General features: G+C 42.3%; 1 protein-coding gene across 1 annotated transcript in view; it reads left to right on the top strand.

Annotated features, from left to right (window-relative positions):
• Positions 1 to 24,753, top strand: part of CELSR3 (cadherin EGF LAG seven-pass G-type receptor 3) — a 200,665-nt gene extending 175,912 nt beyond the window's left edge. The window contains exons 42-54 of the mRNA XM_066594934.1: positions 113 to 265; positions 726 to 808; positions 2,982 to 3,129; positions 3,896 to 4,009; positions 5,197 to 5,274; positions 8,177 to 8,272; positions 9,620 to 9,726; positions 11,853 to 11,922; positions 13,236 to 13,328; positions 13,955 to 14,071; positions 19,023 to 19,214; positions 19,300 to 19,354; positions 23,741 to 24,753. Coding sequence (XP_066451031.1) covers positions 113 to 265; positions 726 to 808; positions 2,982 to 3,129; positions 3,896 to 4,009; positions 5,197 to 5,274; positions 8,177 to 8,272; positions 9,620 to 9,726; positions 11,853 to 11,922; positions 13,236 to 13,328; positions 13,955 to 14,071; positions 19,023 to 19,214; positions 19,300 to 19,354; positions 23,741 to 23,892 — 1,458 coding nt within the window. The 3' untranslated portion in view covers positions 23,893 to 24,753. The remainder of the gene's footprint in view (positions 1 to 112; positions 266 to 725; positions 809 to 2,981; positions 3,130 to 3,895; positions 4,010 to 5,196; positions 5,275 to 8,176; positions 8,273 to 9,619; positions 9,727 to 11,852; positions 11,923 to 13,235; positions 13,329 to 13,954; positions 14,072 to 19,022; positions 19,215 to 19,299; positions 19,355 to 23,740) is intronic.
• Positions 24,754 to 25,321: the final 568 nt, after the last annotated feature.

Genomic DNA, 25,321 nt, shown 5'->3' with positions numbered 1-25,321 from the left:
AGAGTAGACTATAAAGACGGGTTAACATTAATGGAACACAGTCATGAGATTTGGCCTAAATTATTAATGATTATTAGCATGTGTTCATATTATGTTGTTCCTTTCTCTTCAGTCTTTGGTCAGTTTACTCCGCAGAATCCACAAGACGAATATTGGCACGCTTGTTGTGAGCGCCGTTGCTTTGGTTTTCCTCTTTGCTGTAAAAGAAATCAATCATAGGTTCCATTCTAAGTTATGCATGCCCATCCCCACAGAACTGGTGGTGGTAAGTAGAGGGTGCATTTGCAGAGCAAAACATATCAATGAGTAGACTAAATATTTCACCACTAGGGGGAGTGTTAGAGAATTATATTTTGCACTGTGTTGGTTGCTCCTGGTCTTTTCTGGCTCCTAAACAGCACGACATGTGGTCAAGAGTGGTATTGCAAATACATTTTAAAAAACTTTTAGACTTACTAACAATAATCTTTATTTGTATAAATAAAGATTATTACAAATAATAAATGATTATTTGTAATAATAATCTTTACTGTAACTGAACAGTACTTATACTTTTATAAACAACGTTTGCATCTGCTGCAATGAGGACAATGGTTGTATTGTATGAGCTGAATCATCAACAGCTCATCATGTAATCTCCTTCTACGCTAATTATGTTATATTATGTCAAAAGATTATATAACCATTATGTCTCATCTGTGCTCATATCTACTTCTATGTACCAGCTCATCATTTCTACTGCAATATCATACGGAGTGAATTTTCATGGAAAATATGGCATAGGCATTGTGGGGGATATTCCTACAGGGTATGTATCTTTGACAGAAAATAAATGTCTGCTGAGAGCTTCCTTCCTGCTCATCTCCATAATTATAAATTCATGTTTAGACAGCAGTATAATAGTAGTTATATTCTTGTACATAGGGGGCAGTATGATAGTAGTTATATTCTTGTACATGGGGAGCAGTATTATAGTAGTTATATTCTTGTACATGGGGAGCAGTATTATAGTAGTTATATTCTTGTACATAGGGGGAAGTATTATAGTAGTTATATTCTTGTACATAGGAAGCAGTATTATAGTGGTTATATTCTTGTACATAAGGGGCAATATTATAGTAGTTATATTCTTGTACATAGAGGCAGTATTATAGTGGTTATATTCTTGTACATAAGGGGCAATATTATAGTGGTTATATTCTTGTACATAAGAGGCAGTATTATAGTAGTTATATTCTTGTACATAGAGGCAGTATTATAGTAGTTATATTCTTGTACATGGGGAGCAGTATTATAGTAGTTATATTCTTGTACATAGGGGGAAGTATTATAGTAGTTATATTCTTGTACATAGGAAGCAGTATTATAGTGGTTATATTCTTGTACATAAGGGGCAATATTATAGTAGTTATATTCTTGTACATAGAGGCAGTATTATAGTGGTTATATTCTTGTACATAAGGGGCAATATTATAGTGGTTATATTCTTGTACATAAGAGGCAGTATTATAGTAGTTATATTCTTGTACATAGAGGCAGTATTATAGTAGTTATATTCTTGTACATAGGGGGCAGTATTATAGTAGTTATATTCTTGTACATAAGGGGCAGTATTATAGTAGTTATATTCTTGTACATGGGGCAGTATTATAGTAGTTATATTCTTGTACATAAGGGGACAGTATTATAGTAGGTATATTCTTGTACATAGGGGGCAGTATTATAGTAGTTATATTCTTGTACATAGAGGCAGTATTATAGTAGTTATATTCTTGTACATAGGGGGCAGTATTATAGTAGTTATATTCTTGTACATAGAGGCAGTATAATAGTAGTTATATTCTTGTACATAGGGGGCAGTATTATAGTATTAATATTCTTGTACATAGGGGGCAGTATTATAGTAGTTATATTCTTGTACATTGGAGCAGTATTATAGTAATAATATTCTTGTACATAGGGGGCAGTATTATAACTGTTATATTCTTGTACATAGGAGGCAGTATTATGGTAGTTATACTCTTGTACATAGGAGCAGTATTAAAGTAGTTATATGCTTGTACATAGGGAGCAGTATCATAGTAGTTATATTCTTGTATAAAGAAGGCAGCATTGTAGTAGTTATATTCTTGTACATAGGGTCAGTATTATAGCAGTTATATTCTTGCACATAGGGGGCAGTATTATAGTAGGTTTATTCTTGTACATAGGAGCAGTATTATAGTAGTTATATTCTTGTACATAAGAGCAGTATTATAGTAGTTATATTCTTGTATATAGGGGGCAGTATTATAGTAGTTATATTCTTGTACAGGGGACAGTATTATAGTAGTTATATTCTTGTATAAAGAAGGCAACATTGTAGTAGTTATATTCTTGTACATAGGGTCAATATTATAGCAATTATATTCTTGTACATAGGGGCAGTATTATAGTAGTAGTATTCTTGTACATAAGGGGCAGTATTATAGTAGTTATATTCTTGTACATAGGATCAGTATTATAGCAGTTATATTCTTGTACATAGGGGGCAGTATTATACTAGTTATATTCTTGTACATAGTGGGCAGTGTTATAGTAGTTATATTCTTGTATACAGGAGGCAGTATTATAGTAGTTATATTCTTGTACATAGAGGGCAGTATTATAGTAGTTCTATTCTTGTACATAGGAGGCAGTATTATAGTAGTTATATCCTTGTACATAGGGGGTAGTATTATAGTAGTTATATTCTTGTACATAGGGAGGAGTATTATAGTAGTTATATTCTTGTACATAGGGGCAGTATTATAGTAGCTATATTCTTGTACATGGAGGGACTGTATTATAGTAGTTCTTATTATAGTAGTTCTATTCTTGTACATATGGGGCAGTATTATAGTAGTTATATTCTTGTACATAAGGGGCAGTATTATAGCAGTTCCATTCTTGAATATAAGGGTCAGTATTATATTAGCTACATTTCTGTTTCTCTACTACAGGCTCATAGCACCAACAATACCCAATGCTCATTTTTTTGCAAATGTTGCTGGCAATGCCTTTGCCATTGCTGTGGTCGGATATGCTATGACTATATCTCTGGCTAAAATGTTTGCAATGAAGCATGGATATAAAGTGAACAGTAACCAGGTAAGTTTTATCACTTTTTGTTTTGTAAAAAGTGTATTTTTTTTAGCCTTACACATTATATGAGATTATATGTCTGCTTTTGTTTTTCAAGAACAGCAGCAATCTTGTCCATGTTATTAGAGGTTGTCTATATTTAATTGAATGTATTTGAGGCCCAGTGTCCACTTGCACGCACGGAATCCATCTGCTGAATCCTGCAGTGCAATCCAGCCATGCCCACAGACATGGACAGAAAAAGACATTTTCTTACCTGTCCAGATCTAGTGCGGGTCTCCTTCGTGCCGGACGTATCTTCTTTCTTTAGCACGGTGGATGCATCTGGACGCTCTGGCCAATGTGCCAGATGTGTGCGCAGTGCAATTTTTATTTATTGTATTAAATCTCCTGCTTTCCTGTGGATCCGCGGTACGTCTACAGTGACAGCTGTGGCTGTGCTGTGGATCGGACTGTTTCCATTGACTTCAGTGGAAACTGTCCCTATGGGATCCGGGGAAAATGGAGAATGCTGCGATTTCTTCCTGTGCGTGTGATCCGCACGCTGGGGGAAAGAGAAAAAAATTGTTTTGCGCCTGCTAATGCATCCCTATGGCCAGCTTGATTTGCGGATCTCCCGCACAGGTTCCACAAATCCGCCCGTGGACATTGGGCCTTCGTGCTGCAATACTAGACATACTCCATGGACCAGAGTCGTACGAAATATAAACTTTTTGCAAGTATTCATGAGCAGAGTGTAACACAATTTGTGTATGTCAATTCTTCCTCTAAGGAGCTGATTGCGCTCGGATTAAGTAATCTCACCGGCAGCTTCTTCCATTGTTTTGCTGTCACCTCATCCATGTCCAGAAGCCTTGTACAGGAAAGTACTGGAGGGAACACGCAGGTAATGATATGAGAACATGGCAAAGACTGGAGTACCAAAGAAGCAGCTCATACCACTGCTATGGGGCCTGCAGAAAGAGATGCTAGGTTGTTCTACATTATAATGGGTAGTGGGAACCTGTAGCGTTGCGTTAGAAGTGAAAGAAGACCATGCCAACCTATGAAAGGCAATACCATACATAGCATTTGCTCCAAAGGCCCACAACTTTTGTCACTTTTTTTCAACTTGGCGGTAACTCATACAAAAGTTGCACCTCATAAAAGTCTAAAAGATGCTGGCCTCACCTCTGGGACCCGCACCGATCGCCAGAACATGGGTTCTCCGACTGTGTCCCTCCTGGTAGGTGGTTACTGAATGGAGCGGTGACCAGAATTATGGAAAGAACCAAGCTCGCTGCGCCACTGCTTGCAAAACTACCCTAGATGTGAATGGGAGTTATGGAAACTGCTTTAGACAGCAGGCTAGCGGGTTTTTTTATCGCTGCGATTTTTTTCAATGGGACATTCTAATGTTAAAATCGCATCGCACAAAAGTTTGTGTGATGCGATTTTAACATTAGAAAGTCCCATTGACATTTGCATTTAAAAAAACGCAGCGATATCGCAGCGTTAAAAAAATCGCTACTGGGTAAAAGCCCTTAATTTCACAAAAAGCCACAGCAGTTTGCCTTGATTTTGCAGTGATGTCTTCAATGAAGCACAATTTGATCGCACTACAGAATAGATGAATACACTGTAACATGCCTTGCACCTCTACAATTAGACACACAATTAGCCTTTGCAAGTAAAGGAACCTTTACACCGAGCAACTATCATTTAGATAGCTGCTCAGAAAAGTTGTTGAGGTGTACGAATGACAGTCGTTCCTTTGCTTGTACACAGAGCAAGGATTATTCCTTAGTGGTTTGCTGAAATATCATTCATATCGCGCTCATATCTTGAGTGCCTTGATACTGCAGTCTCTCATTGGCTGCAGCGGTTACCTGACGTCTGATGATTTCAGCTGTCACAACAGACGGCAGGATCACAGTGGGACTGCAGCGCTGGATCCTGGCGGCAGCAGAGGGGTAAGTAATGTGTAGTTTCTAATTTTACTACATACAGCCCACTGAAGGGATGTTCTTCGGTAAGCAGAAACCCCTTAAAAATACAATTTTCCCCAAATAATCTATTTGCCCTTATTTCCAGATTGCTGGATCCATATCTGCGATCATTATATTGGTGATCATTCTCAAGGCGGGTGAGCTCTTCACTTGTCTTCCTAGGGTAAGAACTTCTGCACTCATTTTTTTTCTCTGTTCCCCTTTAAATGGAACCGGTCATCAGCTATAAGCACCACAAACTAAGTTATGAGTAGGTTCTGAGGAGTGCGGGGTGTGCTTTGCATACTTACCCTGCTCCCTGTTCTCACCCATGGAAGTCCGTGTGCAGGCAGTGAATGTGACTCTCTTCTTCAGTCAGTGTGCGTGCACATACGAGGGGCTGCTGATAAATCTTTGGCTTTACCCAGAAAGAAACTAGATAGGAAGATGAAACGTTACATTTATTCCACATACTCTCCACTGATGTCAACACACTTCTTACATCGGTATTCCAAGTTCTGTAAGCCTTGCAAAAAGAAGGATTTCTGTTGTGCCTCAAACCAGTCATCCGTAGCAGCCATGGCATCAGAAATGGTGTGAAATTTGGTACCCTTAAGGTGTTTCTTCAGGTTTGCAAACAGATGATAGTCGGAGGGAGCTAGATCTGGTGAATAAGGTGGGTGGTCAACCAGCTGGAAGCCTAGCTCCACCAGTTTTGCCGTGGTCGCTTGTGCAGTGTGAGCGGAGGCTTTGTCTTGCAGGAACAAGATTCCTTTGGACAGCTTGCCGCACCTTTTGGCCTTCAGAGCTGTCTTCAATTGGTCCAAAAGTTCAATGTAATACCTTGCATTGATGGTGGAACCATTTTGAAGGTAGTCCACTAGCAGCATGCCCTCCTTATCCCAGAACACAGACGCCATCACCTTAGTGGCTGATTTTTGCACCCACACCTTTGGGCAAAGAGAACCACTGTGCCTCCACTCTTCTGATTGCTCCTTGGTTTCAGGGTCATACAAATAAATCCAGTCTCATCCATAGTGACCAGTCGATCCAGGAAGTTCTTATCAGTCCGGAAACGCTGACAAATGGACCGGGAGGTTTTCACTCGCATGCTTCTCTGATCTATTGTCAAACATTTGGGGACCCACTTTGCAGATAGCTTCTTCATGTTCCAATGTTTATGGATAATGACACAAACACGTTCACGAGAAATCCCCATGATGTCTGCTATTCCTTTAGCTGAAATTCACCGATTCTCCAGTATGAGGTTGTGCACAGCATCGACGATCTCCGGAACAACAACCTCTCTCGGTTGTCCAGAACGTTCTTCATCATTGGTGCTGAAGTGGCCCGTTTTGAATTTGGCAACCCAGTTCTTAACTGTAGAATATGAAAGCCATTGATCCCCCAATGTCTGCGACATATCACCATGAATATCCTTTGCGGACTTTCCTTGCAGAAACAAGAATTTTATCACTCCTCTGCTCTCATTTGCTGTGAATATCGCCTTAGACTCCGCCATTTTGTTTTCCCGCGTGCCGAGATCACTGTTGCCATAAGCTACAAACACAACATTTTAAAAACATATATTAGACACATAAGGCTTTCATGTGATGTAACATTCGTTACCATAGAAACAAAAAAGAACACAAAGCCAAAGACTTATCAGCACCCCCTCGCATATTGCTCTCTATGGGAGTGCGCACACTGAGGCTGGATTCATAAAGGTGAATATGATATCCGTCCAAAGAACTCGAACCAATATTGAACTCTTTGGCTATTGCACACAGACGATATTTCTGTCCAATTTTCGGGCCCCCAAAAAAATTTGGTCCAAAGATCGGACAGCGATAGCAATTATTCATGTAAATAGGTCTGTGCACACAGGCTTTTTTTACTCGGACAGAAAGTCAGAGTAAGAAAAATCGCAGCATGTCCTGTTCTCAGATTTAAAAAAATGACAACTGGACAGCAGATGGATAGGATGTCCATGTGCTGTCCGACGCAAGTTGCACCTGGGAATCTCAGGTGCAACTTAAAATTCGTCCGTGTGCAAGTAGCCTTAAGCTATTAATTCTCACATGCATTTTTCACGTGTGTGAAAATAATAACAAGTGCTTCCGATCGTTTTAGTGGTAAAAATCACTTTGCACTTGAATATACAATCTCATGGCCTGTGGGTGGGATTTATTTTTTTAAAAGATCGCAAAAAAAAAAATTATGGACAATTCCTTGCAAGGAGTTGCCCAAAAATAGGACATGTAGTGAGTTTTGTATTGCTGCAATGTACTTTCACGTGTGAATTCCATCGTTATTGCTATTGGATGGAACATGCGCATGAAAATTGTCCATGTGAATCCAGCCTGACTGAAAAGAGTCATGCTCACAGACTGAGCTCGGAGTTCCATGGGTGCAGGAACAGATAAGTATAGCAAACATTCTCCCTCCCCCCAAAGTCCTCCAACTATCTGTGGATCTATCTCAGCTCGGTTTTCTCTTTCCGTATGATTTATTTTGTCATAAGTATGAATATATTGCAAAATATTTGCTGACATCTAGTGGTCAATATGGCTGCACTCCAGACTCAGCTGAAAAAAAAGGCGTCTCGTTTTACAGCCTACAGTAAAAGTGAATGTAACTATATCTTGTTATCACTAGAAAGTGATCACAGAGAATGAATGATAGGTTTGGAGTATTTCCTCAAATAAGTCACAAAAAGAGAACTGTAGAGAGCAGCCACCGATCAGAGTGAGGGTACATGGGTTATCTAGAGGGAACTGTGATGTCAGAGTGAGGGTAGAATTATCTGGGGAGTGCTGTGATGTCAGATTAAGGGTGGGGTTATCTGGGGAGGGCTGTGATGTCTGAGTGCAGGGTGGGGGTTATGTGAAAAGGGTTGTAACATCAGAGCACAGGTAGTATGCTCTGATGTCATCTTTTACACAGTGGTATGAGATGTCATTGGTGGTCATGTAATGGGCCAATTCAACTTTTGCCCAAGATTGTTCTTATACTGAATGCACCTATCTCACTCTGATATTACATGATTGACCCATTCACAATTTTGTTGTTTGTTTTCTCCAAAGGCAATTCTATCCAGCATTGTTATTGCCAACCTGAAGGGCATGTACAAGCAGTTTATGGATATACCCCTTCTATGGTGGACTGACAGGTATGATCTGGTAGGTAATACTAAATGGCAAAAACCTTGGCGTGGTGGTATGCATTACTCTTGCATTATGGTGTTTTATTGGCTTTTTATTTCATGTGGGTCATCACCTTCATGGAGTTTGCAAAAAAAAAACAAAATAATTGTGTAAACATAATGTAAATTAAACATAATTTCTCTAAACAACCAAGTAGTTCTAAAAGAGAATGATAAATCTGAAGGTTAGGCATTGGCACCCAACTTTCCACAGACCCTAGACGGCATACTCTGAATAATCACTGCATCTCACAGCCCTTTCCAGCAGATCTCAAACATGTTCAATAGGGTTACAGTCCGGTGAGGTTGGGGGCCAAGGTAGTGTGGAGAGTCCATTGTTGTGTCCCTAGGGATCCGAAATCAAAGACATGGAGTGTTGTCCTGTTAAAAGATAGCACTGTGGTCGGGGAAGACTTCCTGAAGATATGGATGCAGATGGTCAGTCAACAGGTCCTTTTAGGGTTCATCATTCAAGGATTGCGGTATGATGACCAACTGTCCTAGGCCATGTCAGAAAAACACTCCCCAGACCATGACACCGCCACCACTCGCCTGTTGAATCTGTTGTACTGCTTGGTCAGTTGGCTCACTGTGGTCTGGCGTTATGTGATCTTGTGTCAGATGTCTCTCCATGGTTCAACTAGTCTTGGTACTCTCTGTTTTGTGGGAACAGCCAACAAACACAAAAGTTTCAGAAATACTGGCACCACCACTCCAGGCACCAACAATTTGCCTGTGGTCAAAGTCACTCAAGTCACCATGTTTACTCATTTCTGACAAATGCTGCTTTTTGCTGCGCAGAGGAGAACTCAGCACATTACGTGAGTAGATCATGACCGGCCATCACATGTGACCGCGTTACTGATCACAGGATGTCACATACCAGCTGTTCCTAATGCAGTGATCAGTCAGTGTATATAGTGTATGTGCACAGTTACATTTCCTCACTACTTCTGCCTTGCTACACTCTTTCATTCTCTCCTATTGCACTGCCTTTGTGTCAGTCTTTACTGCTTTTCTAACATTCCATTTACAAACTATGAAGCTTAGGATAAACAATGTTAGGCATTCTTTGCCATTGTGACAGACTTAATAGTGTTCACAGTTATATTTAGCTGGAACACTAATTAAAAAAACTGGTGCAACAAGGTATCAGCCAATAAATATTTGCAGTGAGAGCAGCCAAGAATGTTGTCTTTTGCGTCTGTTTATTGTGATGTGGTGAGAACGTGCTGTTTGTTGATGTGTGCGGTGTTACGGGATATTACTGTAATCAAATTAATTAGGATATAAATCAATGCTTGATAGACTTCTCTTGTTCCAGCTCATATGGCTTGCAACCTTCCTGTCGACCATCTGTCTAAACCTGGACATGGGACTGGGCATCTCTGTCGTGTTTGGATTGGTCACAGTCACCTTCAGGACTCAGTTGTGAGTTTTAGAATGGATTGTAGACTTGGAAATAGTCATCTGAATTCACTTTTACTTCACCTCACAGCAGCTTGTCTCTTGTTTCCTGGTCTCTCTACGGTTTCTACATTGCCCTACACACCCACAACAGGTTCTTTCCTCCCGAGTATTCCCCAACCTGCGCACATTGGCCCCTGGCATGCTTCTCAAATCAAGAGGTATCCTTTCTTCCTTCCACTTACTCACTCTGTAACATACAGGAGCATCCGACTTACTGTTACTCTCTGTGATTCACTTTACTTTTATTTATTCTTCATGTGACCTTCTCAACACCCACTGTCTCTCAGCATCTAGGAAACAATGGGAAGGAACACTCCCTTCTACATACACTATCTTCATCCATCATGATCTTACAGGCCTCTATTTTGAAGGCACCTGAGCGTTCCCAAGCTTAGACATACGGCTGCCTGTCTTTCTGTAGCAGCTGGCCTCGACCACTTTAAGACCTCGGTTTGTGCATCACACTTCTCAAGAAAGATGGCCACCTGGCTATTTTATATCCCTCCTCCTAATGCACTCTGATGTGGTATGGAGGCACAGCTTATCCATCCTTCATTGTCCCTACATGGAGCTGGATCTTCTGCGCGGTGATGCAGTAGTCATGTCACCTCATCGAAGTGGTGGGGCCTCCAGAAACAGTACTCTCCGGTTGCACCATTGACAGGTGGAATGGGCCCAAGTCCAGCAGAGTGGTAGCCACTAGGGCTGCTGTGGTGGGAGCAGGATGCTTCTACCACTACATTACAGCTCCACTGTGATTAGATCTAATATTGTTGAGCTCATTTTCTTTAACATGATAAATAATGCAATTCTCACTGCCTGCAGACACCACTAGAGGGAGCTCAATTCATCTGAATTTATACAGATGGCATTGAACTCTAAGGGTGGTTTCCTACGGGTGAGAAAATCGCGTGATTTTCTGTTGTTGCGAGAGTCAGTAAAAAAGCCAATGATTTACAATGGTTTCCTTCCCATCGGCGTTTTCACTGATGTGATGTTGAGAGAACAAAAAAATCGGGGCATGCTCTATCTGTCTGAGATTTATTTTTTTTGTTAAATCATCCCCCATGTTTCTCTACAGAGCCTCCTTTTATTCGCATCACAACGCAACAAACTTTCGTTGCGATGCAATTTTAACATTAGAAAGTCCTATTGACTTTTCTCACATGATATTATCGCGGGCGGCAGCAATGCGATGCGAGATTATTCTTAAAATAAAGCATGGCTGACAGCCAAAAATCGCGGGAACAAAGACACGATTTTGCCGCGATTTTCTCGTGGGCAAAATCTCAATCACCTGTGCGAAACTAGCCTAAGGGAGCTGTAAAAATAGGTGACCTAACTAGCAATAACCACAGGTAACTACTCTGTTTCCCCAAAAATAAGACCTCATCTGAAAATAAGCCCTACCCTGATTTTTTGGGAAGGATTGAAATATAGGCCCTTCTCTGAAAAAAAAGCCCTCCCTGCCTTATTAAAAAAAAGTAATACATCACCTAGCAAGCTCAGTCCAGGTTCCTCCTGCTGCTGTCTGGAGCTCTGGCACAGTTACGGGACTCCTAAATCCCATCTCAAGGAAGCGATGGCTCTAATTGGCTGAGCAGCGCTCGAGAACTAATACTATAGCTGCCATTGATTGGAGCGCTGAATTGATTGGTTCTTTGAGTTCTGCTCAGCCAATCACAGCCATCGCTTTGTAGAGGTGTGATTTATTAATTGGCCAATCAATGCCACGGCTCAGCCAATTCATAAATCCCACAACGCGATTTATGAATTACGCAACCAGGAACTGATCTTCTGTGGGCAGCCAAGGGCTGCAAGAAGCATGTTGGAGCTCCACAGAGCAGCGAGAGGGTCCTGTACTGAGCCTGCTATGTAACTATACTAAGACATCTCCTGAAAATAAGACCTAGCTCCTCTTTTCAGGCAAAAATTAATATAGGACAGGCCTTGTCTTTATGGGGAACAGAACAATGACACACTGACCCATGATGTTCTTTCTGTCATTCTATATGTTTATTTCAATGTGGAGAAAATTTTACAAACCATTATATGTACAATAACATCTTATTATTATGCTCTCACAGGCCTCATTACTCCCTTCTGGGACAAGTTGCTAAGTCTGATATCTACAGAGTTGCAGAAGAAAAAACCTTGGTAAATAACCCCAGCAGCACAATGCCTTTCTAGATGGATTTTGCATAGTTTGAGGTCTTTGCAAACATTATAGGCTCTATAGAGTTTGTCCCTATATTCTCCTGTGCTACGGTCGGTGACAATGTCTCTGGCCATTGTCATGGCTGCCAGTAGTGTTGTACACTGAACGGCCCCTTTATTAGAGACCCTAGCTCTCTGGCGATTGAAGCTTCTTTGTATGGAAGTAGAGCAGTCCCCCCGGAATGTGACATAAAATGACAAGATTACCAAAAATATCCAAAGTTTATTTAAGAATATAGAAATGCAAATAATATCAAGCGCTATCTGTACTAAGTGAGTTCAATGAATATTATTCACTGCAAGCAATAAGATATCAGTACTAAGAAAACGGTATTAACACTTTGCACAGATTAGGCCCAATGCACACAGGCGTATTTGCACTGCGGGACCTGGAGCATTTCCATGCCCATGAGCGGAAATCAACTGCAATATTCCGCTTACGAGGTGGAAATCGCAGCATGTCCTATTCTAGTGCCAGCCTCGCACAGCCGCGTCAGTGCTGACGCACCACCTCTGCACTATGCTTGTGTGCCAGCCAACACATCCGCAGAGTGAAGACTCCGGACAGGTAAGCCAGAAGTCACTGCAGGGGCACAGGGTCGCATCCCGCTGCGAGAAGCTCGCAGTCGGAATCTGACCCAGCCGTCTGCATTTGGCCTTAAGTCCTTTAAAACTGGAACACAGTCCTCGGGTTACTATACACAATCCTCCTGAGAAAGGTTAGCACTTCCCTGCTATCAGTACCATATGACTAAGGCCTAGTGCCCACGGCTGGCACAGGCTCCGCAAGCGGGATTCCGCAGCGGAGCCCGTCACGGCGCCCCCCCCCCCCCCCCGAGACCCCATACTTACCTCTGGATCCACCGCCCAACGTCCCGCATGACGCTCCATCATGCATGCACAGTATAGCGCATGACGCGCCGGCAGGGGGGGGAAATAAAGTTTAAGCCCTACCCCAAAAATAAGCCCTGGCTACATAAAAAAACTCAAAACAATCAATCACCTAACTGGCGGTGTCGGCTCTGCCGCACATCTTCTTGGCAGGTCCGGCAGACTTCAGTCAGCGCTTCCTGTTTGGAGGTTCAGCGAATGTGAATGGCCGAAAAGTTCTCGTTTGAACAAGCCAGCAATGTATCTTTATAAATACATGGCCTGCCTGAGCGAACTCTGACATCGTTCGCTTCTTCGAACGTGAAATTGGCTCGTCTAAATGGACCCTGATGGAGATCTTACGGGATATTCTTTTTTCCAAGGCTAAGGAGCTCCCTGGTGTGAAGATTTTCCAATCAAATTCACCCCTTTACTTTGCCAATGCGGAATTGTATGCAAAATCCTTAAAGATGAAGGTAAGACGTTTGGTATCAAAGGGTTTGTTCCTATGGTGGAATTCACTGTGGAAACATTCCACGTGAATTCTGCCTCTAATATCTATATTAAAATCCACATGCTTTTTTTGCACAGATCAACATGCTAAATTTGCCCTGTCAATTGGCAAAATCTGCATGTGGTAATCTGATGTGGAAAAATCACATTTCCATGTGTTTAAGTACCAAGAAGCGACATGTCTATGCAGGAACACATAAAAACTAGAATTTGTACTTCAAAATTCTACATTTACCCATTGACAGGGCACTTTGCAAATTCGGATTTGCACCAAAAAGACACAGATTTTGACGTGGATTTTAGAAGTGAAATTTATGTGAATTCCGCCTTGTGACCATATCCTAATACAGGAGGGACTTCAAGTGATTCTCAGGGTATGTTCACACAGCAGAATTTACCATGGTTGAATTCTATGTTAATTTTGACTCCAAAATCTGCGTCAAAATCCCCGTCTCAGTGGGCAAAATCCGCATGCAGAATTTTTGACATGGAAAATCTCATTTCCATGCGTTAAGTGATATTAATTTTTCCACGGTGAAATCTGTGGTGTGAATATACCCTTACACTTCTCAGAAAACATGTATTGTAGATGGCGGTGGACGTGGACAAACTGATAGAGAAGAAAAAGAAAGCCATTCAGAAGAGAAAGAAAGCACTGCAGAAAGTCAGCAACCTGGCCGAAAGCATTCTGGCAAAGACACAAAAGGTGAGCAGCCGGTGATACGGGCAGCCCGAGCACACTGAGCCTTATTTATCTGACAGATAAACCGGCCTTATTGCCCACAGCAACCAATCAGAGCACAACTTTTTTGTGTGTCAAAAAAGGAAAGCTGCCTTGTGAATGACAGCAATGCGATGCACAATTTTTCACAAGAAAAAGCATCGCTGACGCTCAAAAATCGCCTGAACCAAATTGGGATTTTGCCACGATTTTCTCACAGCGATATTGCGATCGCCAGTGTGAAGGAGCCCTAAGGGTGCATTTATACACACAAGCTTCATATGCGAGTACCATCCAATAACAAAATGGACAAAACTCGCGCCTGAAAATAACACATTGATTTCCCAGATATGTGATAACAGAGTCATAAGGACCCACAAAACAAATCACAGAATTTACAGCGGTTTAATGCAGAATTTGCAGCAGATTTTCTTATGCAGAAAATCTGCACCAATTCTGTACCGTAAGGCCAGGCTCACAGGGGCGTAAGCGCATTTCAGACACTCAAAGACACCACATGTTTGTGAGTCTAAAATACACTTTCGCCTGCGTATTTCACCCATATGTATTTGTGTGCAAAAATGCATTGCCTGTTTGCCCACACAAAAAATACACACAAAATCACACTGATTTTATGCATATATGTGCAGCGAATGTTGCATATTTTTTCACACAATCGCAAATCGCATTAAAAAATATGCTCATGTGAATGAGCTCATTAAAATCAGCGGTGTCACGGATGAGAGAGGGGAGACCCAACAGATGCCGCCTCTATCACTGATTTGTCACAAGTCGACTATTCTGAGCGCTCTTGCTGCTGCAAACAGTGGTCACGGCAGAGCCTCGATTGAGATTGCGGGTGTGGAGTTGGAACACTAAAGTTGGATTTGTAACCAGCTTTCACGGGGTCCTGCCATATACAGACCGAAAGCACAAATCACCCCCAGATCCGGCCTAACGCACTCCAGCGCTCTACAATACCACTCACATACACACGCTGCCACCACCAACCTTTATATTACAGGTAAGCTGGAACCCAGACTATGAATTATGAACACAATCTCTTTGGAGTTATGATTTGTTTTTAAACAGACAAGGCTTGACTAATAAACTGCAGATTTATTCTTAAAAAAAAAAAAGATTAGTAGTGAAGATTAAAAATATCTATATACATCTATCTACCTATAGGATGTTACACGGGAGTATAAGGGCATACACGTATATACACACAAACAGTATTCTAAAATAAAAGAAAGATACCAGATTTGGGACATGTGGCCCAAAATTCTGATCCGTGCAGAGTCACTGAAACCAACGGGAACAGCCTTATGCCAAGGCGTGTCTCTGAAGTCAGACCCTGGGTCTTTCTGAGACCCTCAGTTTAAAAATTTCGCCAGAAATTCAGTTTTAAAACCTCCCCCCTCTGGGGTCATTGAGAGAAGTGTGGGGTAAATACGTATGGACTTGTGGAAAACCATAATTCCTCATTTCAGCCACATTTTTGCATAAGATTGTCCAATCGGTAATTTAGCATATTTTTGGTCATGATTTTATCTATTCAGTGATACTAAGCATGACACGTAAAATTATGCCCAGGTACGTGGATACGCCGTTCAGGGGGGGGGGGGGGGGTTCTCAGCCTCGGACCTCAATGTGTTTAGGTGCGTTTTGTTTAGCTGGCCCACCTGATTCTGAAAATATATTAATTCATATAGCCTGGCCTGAATAGGCTAATATAAAATAGAAGCTGAGATAGACATAAGGCCTGAAACATGCAAAATGGCTGATAGCCTACCAGTGTCTATATCACAAACGGGTTCTATTCACTGTTTACACATGTAATAATACACTTATGTGAACGAGTTCTAAGGGTGGTTTCTCACACAGCATTTTTTCTCCAGCGTTTTGGTGCCACAAAAACCGTCACTGCCATGTTAACTGTAGGTCAAAAAAAAGTTCTGAAACACAGTGCACACATTGGAGCACATTTATCACTGGTGCTGTGCATTTTGGCTCACTCACATGAGCATATTTAGCGTGTGCATTATGTGCTAAAAGCCCATTATTTTACATTGGAACATTCAGACCAACATTTTTCACTCATGCATATTATGCATGTGAAAATAAAACACATCATTATCATAGCCTGTTGCATAAAATACGCATTCTTATATGTGTATTTGCTGAATACTGCATATTGCGTGTGAAAAAAAAATATGCTAAATATGCTAGCCTGAGATCAATTTACTATTGACTTGTGCCAAAAAGCATATGCTTACATACATACATTTATATGCATTCCTCTACATTATATATCTATCTCGAGAGGGTTGCAGTTTCACCTTGGGGAGACTACCTCATAGGCTTGAGGAGAATTATAGGCCGTACAATGCTTCTGTAGTACCACCTATTGGAAGGAACCTTCCCTATAAATCAGTGCCCCACCTTGTAACATAACTGGGATTGTAAATCAAGACCAGGGGTTATTTTATATTTCCAATCATGTTAGAAGGCCTGATATTATTTTACAAGGAAGCTGCCTCTCAATAGGTGGCGCTGCAGAGGCATTGTACCATCTTTAATTTGCACACCAAAAAGAACAGATGTAACACTACTCAGTCCACTTTTCCAAAGTGTCTACAAAAGGTCCCGGAGGTTTGAGTGGAGTGAGATTTTTTGCCAGATTTAAGAATTGCTACTTTTTAAAAAGTCGTTAAATTTGTTGCCATTTTAACTCAGTAGCTGCGTGGCGTACAAATGACTCCACATCTCTAGACCTAAATCAAGATGCAACACATTTATCAACATTGTGTGACATTTGGTAAATCTTTTGCATCTTGAACTGGAGAAGGGAAAATAAGCTGCCAGAAAACTGCTGTCAAAAACCCCTGTCATTATAAATTCTCCCCATTGTTTTGGGGGGGGGGACATTTTTTCCTACCGTATTTTCCGGCGTATAAGACGACTTTTTAATCCAGGAAAACCTTCTCCAAAGTCAGAGGTTGTCTTGTACGCCGGGAATACGATGTAGAAAAAAAAAATCAATACTCACATTCTGTTGTATTTGTCTTGTGCCTAGGTGTTGTCAGTGTCTTTTATGTTGAGTAAACATGATGTTTATTGCATAGCTGCAGCATTGAATGGGTTAAATGCCTGGTATGTGAGATGTCTGAGTAATTTATCTTGTTGTTATATGTGATTGCAAGGTCTTCTGTTCTGGACTTGCAAAAGTAAGGCGTGTTTGTGGAGCTGCAAGTGAGCCACACAGACACCATCAGTTCTGTGTGGTCTGGAATGGAAAAGGCTGAAAGGTATCCTCAGCCTTCCCTGGACCTGCCTTACCCAGGAGATGCCAGTGGTATCCTGAACCACTGAGGAGAGAGAGAGTGGTACTGCGATGCAGCGTCGAGTGCCTGCCTGCCAAATGTGAGTGATGACCGGTAGAGAGCTGGCGAGTGTAAAGGAGTTTGTACCGAGAACAGAACACTACAGATAACTAGGACTGTAGCTTCTCCTGCTATCCTGTAATTTCCTCCCGGTCGCATCACGTTGTGATTTTTGCACCATTTTCCTGCTGGCCCAAGTCTATAACTTTGGTTGGACTGTCAACCATTCCCAGCTTTGTTATTCAAAAGTTCCAAGTGTGTTTGGATCATTTATTTCATCGTTCGGATTCACCGCAGAGGAAGGAATGGTGGCTTCACACGTGACATAAGACTGTTAAAAAGGTTAACCACGTATTGGGTTACCCCTGTGCAAGTTTCCCCCGGTGGTGCCATGGACAGGTCCCGTGCTACCTTCAGGGTGGGAGATGGAAGAGCCCCGAGATGAGGCCCAAACTCTACCCCACTATCTCCTAGGCTGTGGGCCTGCTCCTCAGACGCTGCACAGGCGCTATAACTCACTTTGTAGTTTTAGTTGGGACACCGTTGCAGTGCTCAGAAATGATCCTCACTCCTTCCTCCGGGGATCTGTGCTGCGTGCAGTACATTTAGGAAAGCAGACAGCAGTTGAGAGTGAAGAGCTCTGAAAGCTGCAGGTGTGTCCCAAATGAAACTTCAGAATGAGTTATAACACTTGAGGACGTGGTTGCTGCCCGGCCGTACATGATCACACCAGGTTATTATTTTTCACCAGCCATAAATGTGGGCATTAAAAAAATAAATCCCAGCACTTGCCGCTAAAGTAAATTACCGGCCAGCCAATTATCCTACTAAAAGGGTATTTGCTTTTATAGATCAAACAACCCCTTTAAGGACTGTATTGTTGTGGATTGATCTTCCAATGAGAGAAATAATGGCAGCCAATTTGGTTGCTATCCACACTTCCCAACTAAATTTAGGGAAGATAAGACTACTATCAAAGGTGTTAACTTAACATAGGGGGGAGTTCTGCCCCCCTCTGGCGTTGTGGAGCGGCTCCCAGGATATACTGGAATCTCCTTTTCGTTAGGTGATACTAAGCATGGCGGGCGGTTTATGTAAGTAGGACCTCTCAGCGCTGACATAATCCCATCCCCTACCAACCCACACCCTGTCCCCAATCCCTACCTATTCCCCCTATGTCCTCTGGAGCACTATCTCTGGTTAATTCCTCTTTTGTTTTATCTGTTTCTTTCTTTATGTCTGTCTTCCTACCACCTCTTGGGCCTTTACCTTGAGGTGGGATAGCGTTTCCCTCTTAAAAAGAAAATTCTGAGCGGAGGTGGGTCAGCAACGAGCTCCACAGTGAGAGTTGGTGGAGCGGGAAAGCGGGTACAACATAAAGTGCGTATACAATTTAAATGTACTAAGGATTGGAATGGACCATATGTTTGGTTTTCTTCTGTCTCAATAAAAACTTTTTGAACTAAAAAGGTGTTAACTTATTGGAAAATGGGGGCGGGGCAAATTATGTTCTCTGCCAAATGTTCATATGGAATTTATCTTTTGTCCAGGGAAGCGGAATGGAATTTCTGACAAACAAGGAAGTAGTGATTGGAAGTCTGAAGACTCTGAGTGAGTCCATCCCACAGAGTCCTGTCACCCTCCGCTCATTAGGTTTGGAGAAGCCTGACTTTCATTCCCTCATATTGGACTTTTCAGCTGTCTGTTTCATTGACACGGTTGGAACGAAAATTTTAAAAAATGTAAGTGGGAATTTCCTTCATGAGGCAAACTTTTTTTTTCAAAATTGGCCCTAAAGTTATTTCTTCGTTCTCTCGTCTTTTTTAGATTTTCAATGAATTTCGGGAGGTTGAAGTTGAAGTATTTATTGCAAACTGTCCCTGTAAGTTGCCACATCAGTCTCCAATGATGAATTCAGGAAACATTAACCCCTTAATACTACAGGATATACAGTTACGTCATGGAGGTTCGGGGTTTATATGGCGCAGATTGGGGGAGTTTATCCCACTCCACAACAACCGCAATCATGCTGATGGCGGCCGTTACCCTTTAAATGCCACAGCCAACTCAGACAGCAGCATTTAAATGCCCCAGTAGGAGTTTTGGGAGTGCCCTAAACTCACCCCTGATGAGATCTTGGGGTACTGTTCAGTTGCTACGGCAGTCTGAGGCCTTCTGAAGGCTTACAAGGCTGCCATTTCAGATTGCCTATGAGGCCATACCTGTGGCATGGCTTGATAGACGGCTTGTCAGATCGTGGTATAAAGTTATATTATGTTTCTGCAATATAATGTAATACCAAACGATGACAAGTTCAAGTTCCCTATGTGGATAAAAAACAAAAAGTAAAAAAAAATTAAAAACTACTATAAAAAAAATAATAAAAGCTTGAAAGAAAACAAAAATAAACCAAAAACACCCTTTTATAATTGAAAAAAAAAAAAGATTTCGTATCGCTGCATCCATGAAAGTCTGATTTATCAAAGTAACACATTTATTCTGCATGGTGAACAACATCAGAAAAAAAAATTAAATTAAATAAAAGTAATGCTTTTTTGAAAGTGGAGAGAAGAACATGGGGGAAAAAAATGCTCCGTCTTTAAGGGCTTATTTACACTAGCGTATATCATAGTAACATAGTATGTAAGGCCGAATGAAGACAATGTCCATCTAGTTCAGCCTATTTAATATCAGTCGGGTTTTCACAGCCGGCCGATATACACTTCCAACTAAGCAGTTCCCCCTCCCTTCCCTCCCCCTCACTGGCTCTCTGCCTCTCTCCTCCAGTCCGGCGTTTGCAATGGGAGGGGGCGGAGCGGAGCCAAGCTCCGCTCAGTCCCACCCACTCCCATTGCTGGCTATGGAGAAACTGCTCGGAGGGCAGGAGAGAGACAGATTCGGTGAGTGGGAGGGAAGGAAAGGGTGGGTGGGAACTGCTTAGATGGAAGCGTATATCGGCTGGCTGTGAAAACACTGGCCAATATACGCTTGTGTAAATAAGCCCATGGTCTGATATTGCATTCGCCAACTTACGATTTCACCATGGATTTAATGTCAAAAATCGCCTTGCATCACTTCGGGGAAGCAGAGTTTCTCCAATTGTTGTTAGGGGGGAGACCTCGCATCGCGTGTACCATTGAAAACAATGAGAGATGTAATGCGAAGGCACCCCTAAAGATAGAATGGGCCGCAATTTGTTGTCCGAGTCGCAGGGAAAAAGAAAACCGCTCATCTGTATGACCATATTCAAAAGAATGGGGGTTCATATTCGTGCGAGATTTGTCTCACGAGCACAAATCTTGTCCATGTTAAGCTGGCCTAAAGGGTTAATTAGAGGGGAAAAGCAAGTCATCTACGCAATTGATGATTGCTAGTTGACTACACTAGTCTATACCAACATATACCAGCCCAACAGAAGCCAAAAGGATATTCTTTTGACCTCCATCGGGTAACAAATGCAAGAATATTCTGCCACTCTACAATGTGAGGGGGTTACCACCCTTTTTGTGTTTTACTTCATTTGCTGAATCCCTTGTTCTTGTTTTGCGGGCCACTGCAGTTGTGGGTCGCCATCAAACACAGCATTACTGGTTGCCAGGAAATGGAGTCTACTGGTTTCTATTTGGGAGGTGGAGGAGCATAGGCTTGGGTGGGGAAGCCGTGGTGAAGAGCCAGGAAGAGTGGATAATAGCAGGCGGTAGCAGAAAGTGCGAAACTGACCTTTTCTACGTACATAGGGACCTAGTGTTACAGTAGCAGGTCTGACTTGGCCTCCATGATTCAGTCTAGAGGGCAAGAGAGAAAGCAAATCAGAAATTCTTGCAGGTTCAGAAGAAGCCCAAAATTCGTTACAGCCCACTTATCAGGGAGGGTTCCTTTAGGCTAGGGCTACACAGCGACTTTGGCTGTGACAGAGGTCACACAACCAAGGATAGCTGTGTAGCACTGCAGCCTGGGTCAATAAGGGTGTCGTCTCTCCCTCCTATTCCCAATCATTGTTTTACAGACTTGTTAAAAAGTCGGACATTGATTTGAAGGAATGTTGCCATCCAGTAGGTGGCGCTGCAGAGGTATTGTTCCATCTTCCTTATTTGCACTGCAACCTCACACTACTATTGCACTCAATAAAAACAGAGCAAGTTGCAGGTTGCCACAGCAGCGAATTATTGTCACAAAAAATCCACCATGTAGCAGGGACCTGTGACTTGCACTACGACTCCACTGAGTTCAATAGTAGCGCATGATCACAGTGCTATACAGCGATCTTTGGTCACTGGCAAACCTGCCTTGTAGCTCTAAGCTTTAAAGGGATTCTACCAAGATAGACTTTTATCACCTTTCTATAGGATAGGTGATTACAGTCAGATTGTGTGGATCTCCCCGCTGACACCGCCACTGATCCTGAGTACGGGGATCTTATGTCCCCTCTTCTGTTACTGTGGGCATGCTTCTCTCACCTGCAGTGACGTTAGATTGAATCGAGTGATGACTGCTCATGCGCAGTTGCTGCACTATTCATTTCAAATGGCGCCGATGGAAGAAGCCGGCACTCCCATTGAAAATAAATGGAGCGGCACTGCGCATGCACAGCTCTTTCTCTATTCAGTCTCCTCCTAGCTGTGGCGGGTGCAGTGCGGAGGAGGCGAGTATCCTTTATAAAAACTGCCGAAGTGGTCAAACAAGTTCCCAAAGTGCTGATGGGTACATGGTAACCCTTCTTGGGTAGTGTCAAGAGGACTCACATGACAGTTGTTGACTCCTATGGCACCAGGGAAGCCTATCATGGACTCCTTACATGGGTTTCTTAACAGAAGTCACTTTAAATATAGCGAGCAGATATCCTATCAAAACTAAAATTGTGGGAAAAATTGCAGTGGCCATATATAAAGCGTCGGTCATGGAGCTGAGGAGCATATTTGATAGCTCACCTATGAGGGCTTTCAACTATTCAGCTATGCCAAGTTGACTTACATGAAACAAGAGGCCCCCAAGGTGGTGTTGGGGCCCTCCAGTAGGTTCAGAGATAGGGGCTCACCTAGTTTCTTTATGAGCTCCGAGTTGCTTGATTTTACCACTAGTGGTGGGGAGGGTCTTCTCTCCTGCCAGGGGTCAGCTCTGGTACCAGGACTCGAAGCTCTGCCATGGTCCTCTACGTCATGAAGTGTGTCCGGTCACACTCCTGCATCATAAGGGGAAAGCGGCTTATGATGACACAGCGAATGATCCAGCGTGATGCTGCTAAATGTTTTATTCCAACAAAAATGGTAAATGGCTTCCGAGTATATGGAAAGATATAATATAAAGTCCTTTAGGCAACAACAGGTGTAAAGGTTCCGCTCACCCTTCATTATGAGGACAGCCTCTTATTAAATTTGCAAAAACATAAACAAATATTCCCACAAACAGGGCGGAATAGAGTTTTCTTAACACGTACTGTATGACAATGGGATTTTCTAATGTTAAAAACGCATCGCAAAAAAATCGCAAAGCACAAACTTGCAATGCATTAACATTAGAAAGTCCCATTGATATTTGCGTTAAAAAAAAACACAAGTGTGTGGGAACCCTTACTCCAGTGAGTAGTCAGAATTCGGGTAGCAAGTTCTTGCAATCGAGGTCGCTGTGTTCTAGCAGCGGTGTGCACAACTCTTAACTCTCAACCTACACTAGCAATTGAACACAGTCCCTGTATCAAGTCCTCAGTATCACAGTTAGGAAACATGTGCTCACGATGGCAGCAGGGCACAAAGACAGTCACAGACATCTGAGGCTGATTCTCCGTCAATCCCAACAGTTTGCTAGCCTTCCCAATAAAGCCGTGGGCCAAATAGCTAGAGGACATGCCACAGGGCCTGTTATAGCACTCAACCGGCAGCCACATCCTCTCTGCCGTCCTTCATGAACTACACCACACCTAAAGCGACTGAACCTCTCTACAGTGCCAGAGTCCTCCTGCATACTGAAAGCACTGAACAGGCATGGTACATAATACTGCGAAAAATACAGCGAGCCCGTTACTCACGGACCCATCTAGGCAGACCCCTCACACATACCCCTGACTCATCACTTACTGATGCCCTGACTGGCACTATGGGAGGGGCAAATTCAGTGGGTACAGCTGGACTTTTCTCATTGATACTTCCCGTGAACTTTTTACTAAAAAGTGGACAAAAGTCATAAAAAGGTCCATCATAAAGTACAACGCATCAACTGTGATGATTGACGATAATACACCTCATTTAGTACTGCTGACATCTTTCTTTTGCAGCCGCTGTGCTACGACAACTCGAGAACGGCAGCTTCTTCAATGACGACATCACACCGGCCTCAATTTTTGCTTCCATCCATGATGCGGTCTCCTACATTTGCAGTGGACAAAACAGCAGGGCCAGCTCCTTGTCAGAAATAACTGCAGTTTAACGGGATTATCCTCTGCAGTCTACAAAACTACTCAGATGGCTGCAAGTTGGATGTGGTTGGGTTTGCGGATTGATTGCAGCCATACTATATTTATTTACAGGACCTATGTAAGTGCTCAGGAATGTGTCACCAAACCTACTGAATACATAGCAGACATAATAACACTTCCATGGAATATTATCCCATTTTAGAGAGCCCCTACATCCTCAATACAAGTGCTGAGCAAGTCACAGCCTACAGCAGGGGTGTCAAACTCATTTTTAATGGAGGGCCACATCAGCATTATGGTTGCCTTCAAAGGGCCGTTCATAAGGGCTCATTCACATGGTCGTATTTGCACTCAATATTACATACATATTTTCTACGGCCATAATATAGACAGCTTAAACACCATTCATTTGCATTGAGATAATCAGACATGCTTTTTTCACGTGTGTATTTACATTGTTACAAGGCTTGTATAAAGAGTCTAACATTAACTTACAGGAATGCGGCCTTCCAATAGATGGCACTGCAGAGGTATTGTTCCATCTTCCTTATTTGCATATTTCCCTTATAAGTCTCCTCTCACACTTTCTAAGTGATTTTCTTAAGGAGAAATTATACTCTTCCCGACCCACATCAAAGGGCCTCTTAATAACCTACTGCACACTGATGAGGGGCGAAAACCCTGAAACAGCTGTCTGTGTATGGATTCTGGCTTGGTTTCTAATTCCCAGTCATTGGCTTGTACAAAGAGTCTAATATTGACTTGCATGAATGCTGCCATCCAATAGGTGGCATTCTAGATGTATTTTTCCATCTTCTTTATTTTCTTGTTTCCTGTGACACAGGACTTTATTAAATTGTTAAAGTTTCTCAGCCTCGATCCTGAGTCATGATTACGTTTTTGCATCGGCCTGGTAAATGCAACTACTGTGATCACGCATGCAGCGTCTAGGCAACATTGTGGGGAAGACCACAGGTTATTAGAATGGTTGTCATGGGTGGTTCTGCGATCTCTCCCAGCAATGGCGGTAAAGTGTCTGCCTTGGTCACGCATGGTGGCCAAAAAAAGAGTCAATACAGTAATCACAATTTAACAGTGGTTTGTCACGTGACGCCAGCACCTCTTCAGGAATCTCAGGGTTAATGACAAAATAATTGACAGGAGTCCTGATAGCTTTAGTTTGCAAACTGGAGGTATGCAGTTTACTAGTTTTTGAACAGTTGAACAAGCACGATAATGGCAGACTTGCAGATTATGGCAGATATACAGACTATGGCAGAGGTATTCACTTAGCATACAGTTGATAATGTTGCTTTACAAATCCAGTTCAGTACATTTAACATTTTACTCTTCAATGCTCTCTCCATTTGTTCCTAGAGGTTACCCAACAATGCTTCCACAGTCCTAGTTATCTGTTGGGGTGTTAGTTTAGAAGACTTC

This window comes from Eleutherodactylus coqui, chromosome 3 (assembly GCF_035609145.1).
Source record: "Eleutherodactylus coqui strain aEleCoq1 chromosome 3, aEleCoq1.hap1, whole genome shotgun sequence".
NCBI classification, from domain to species: Eukaryota; Metazoa; Chordata; class Amphibia; order Anura; family Eleutherodactylidae; genus Eleutherodactylus; species Eleutherodactylus coqui.
Note: the sequence above shows the minus strand (reverse complement) of the source record. Positions and strands in the feature narration are given on the sequence as shown.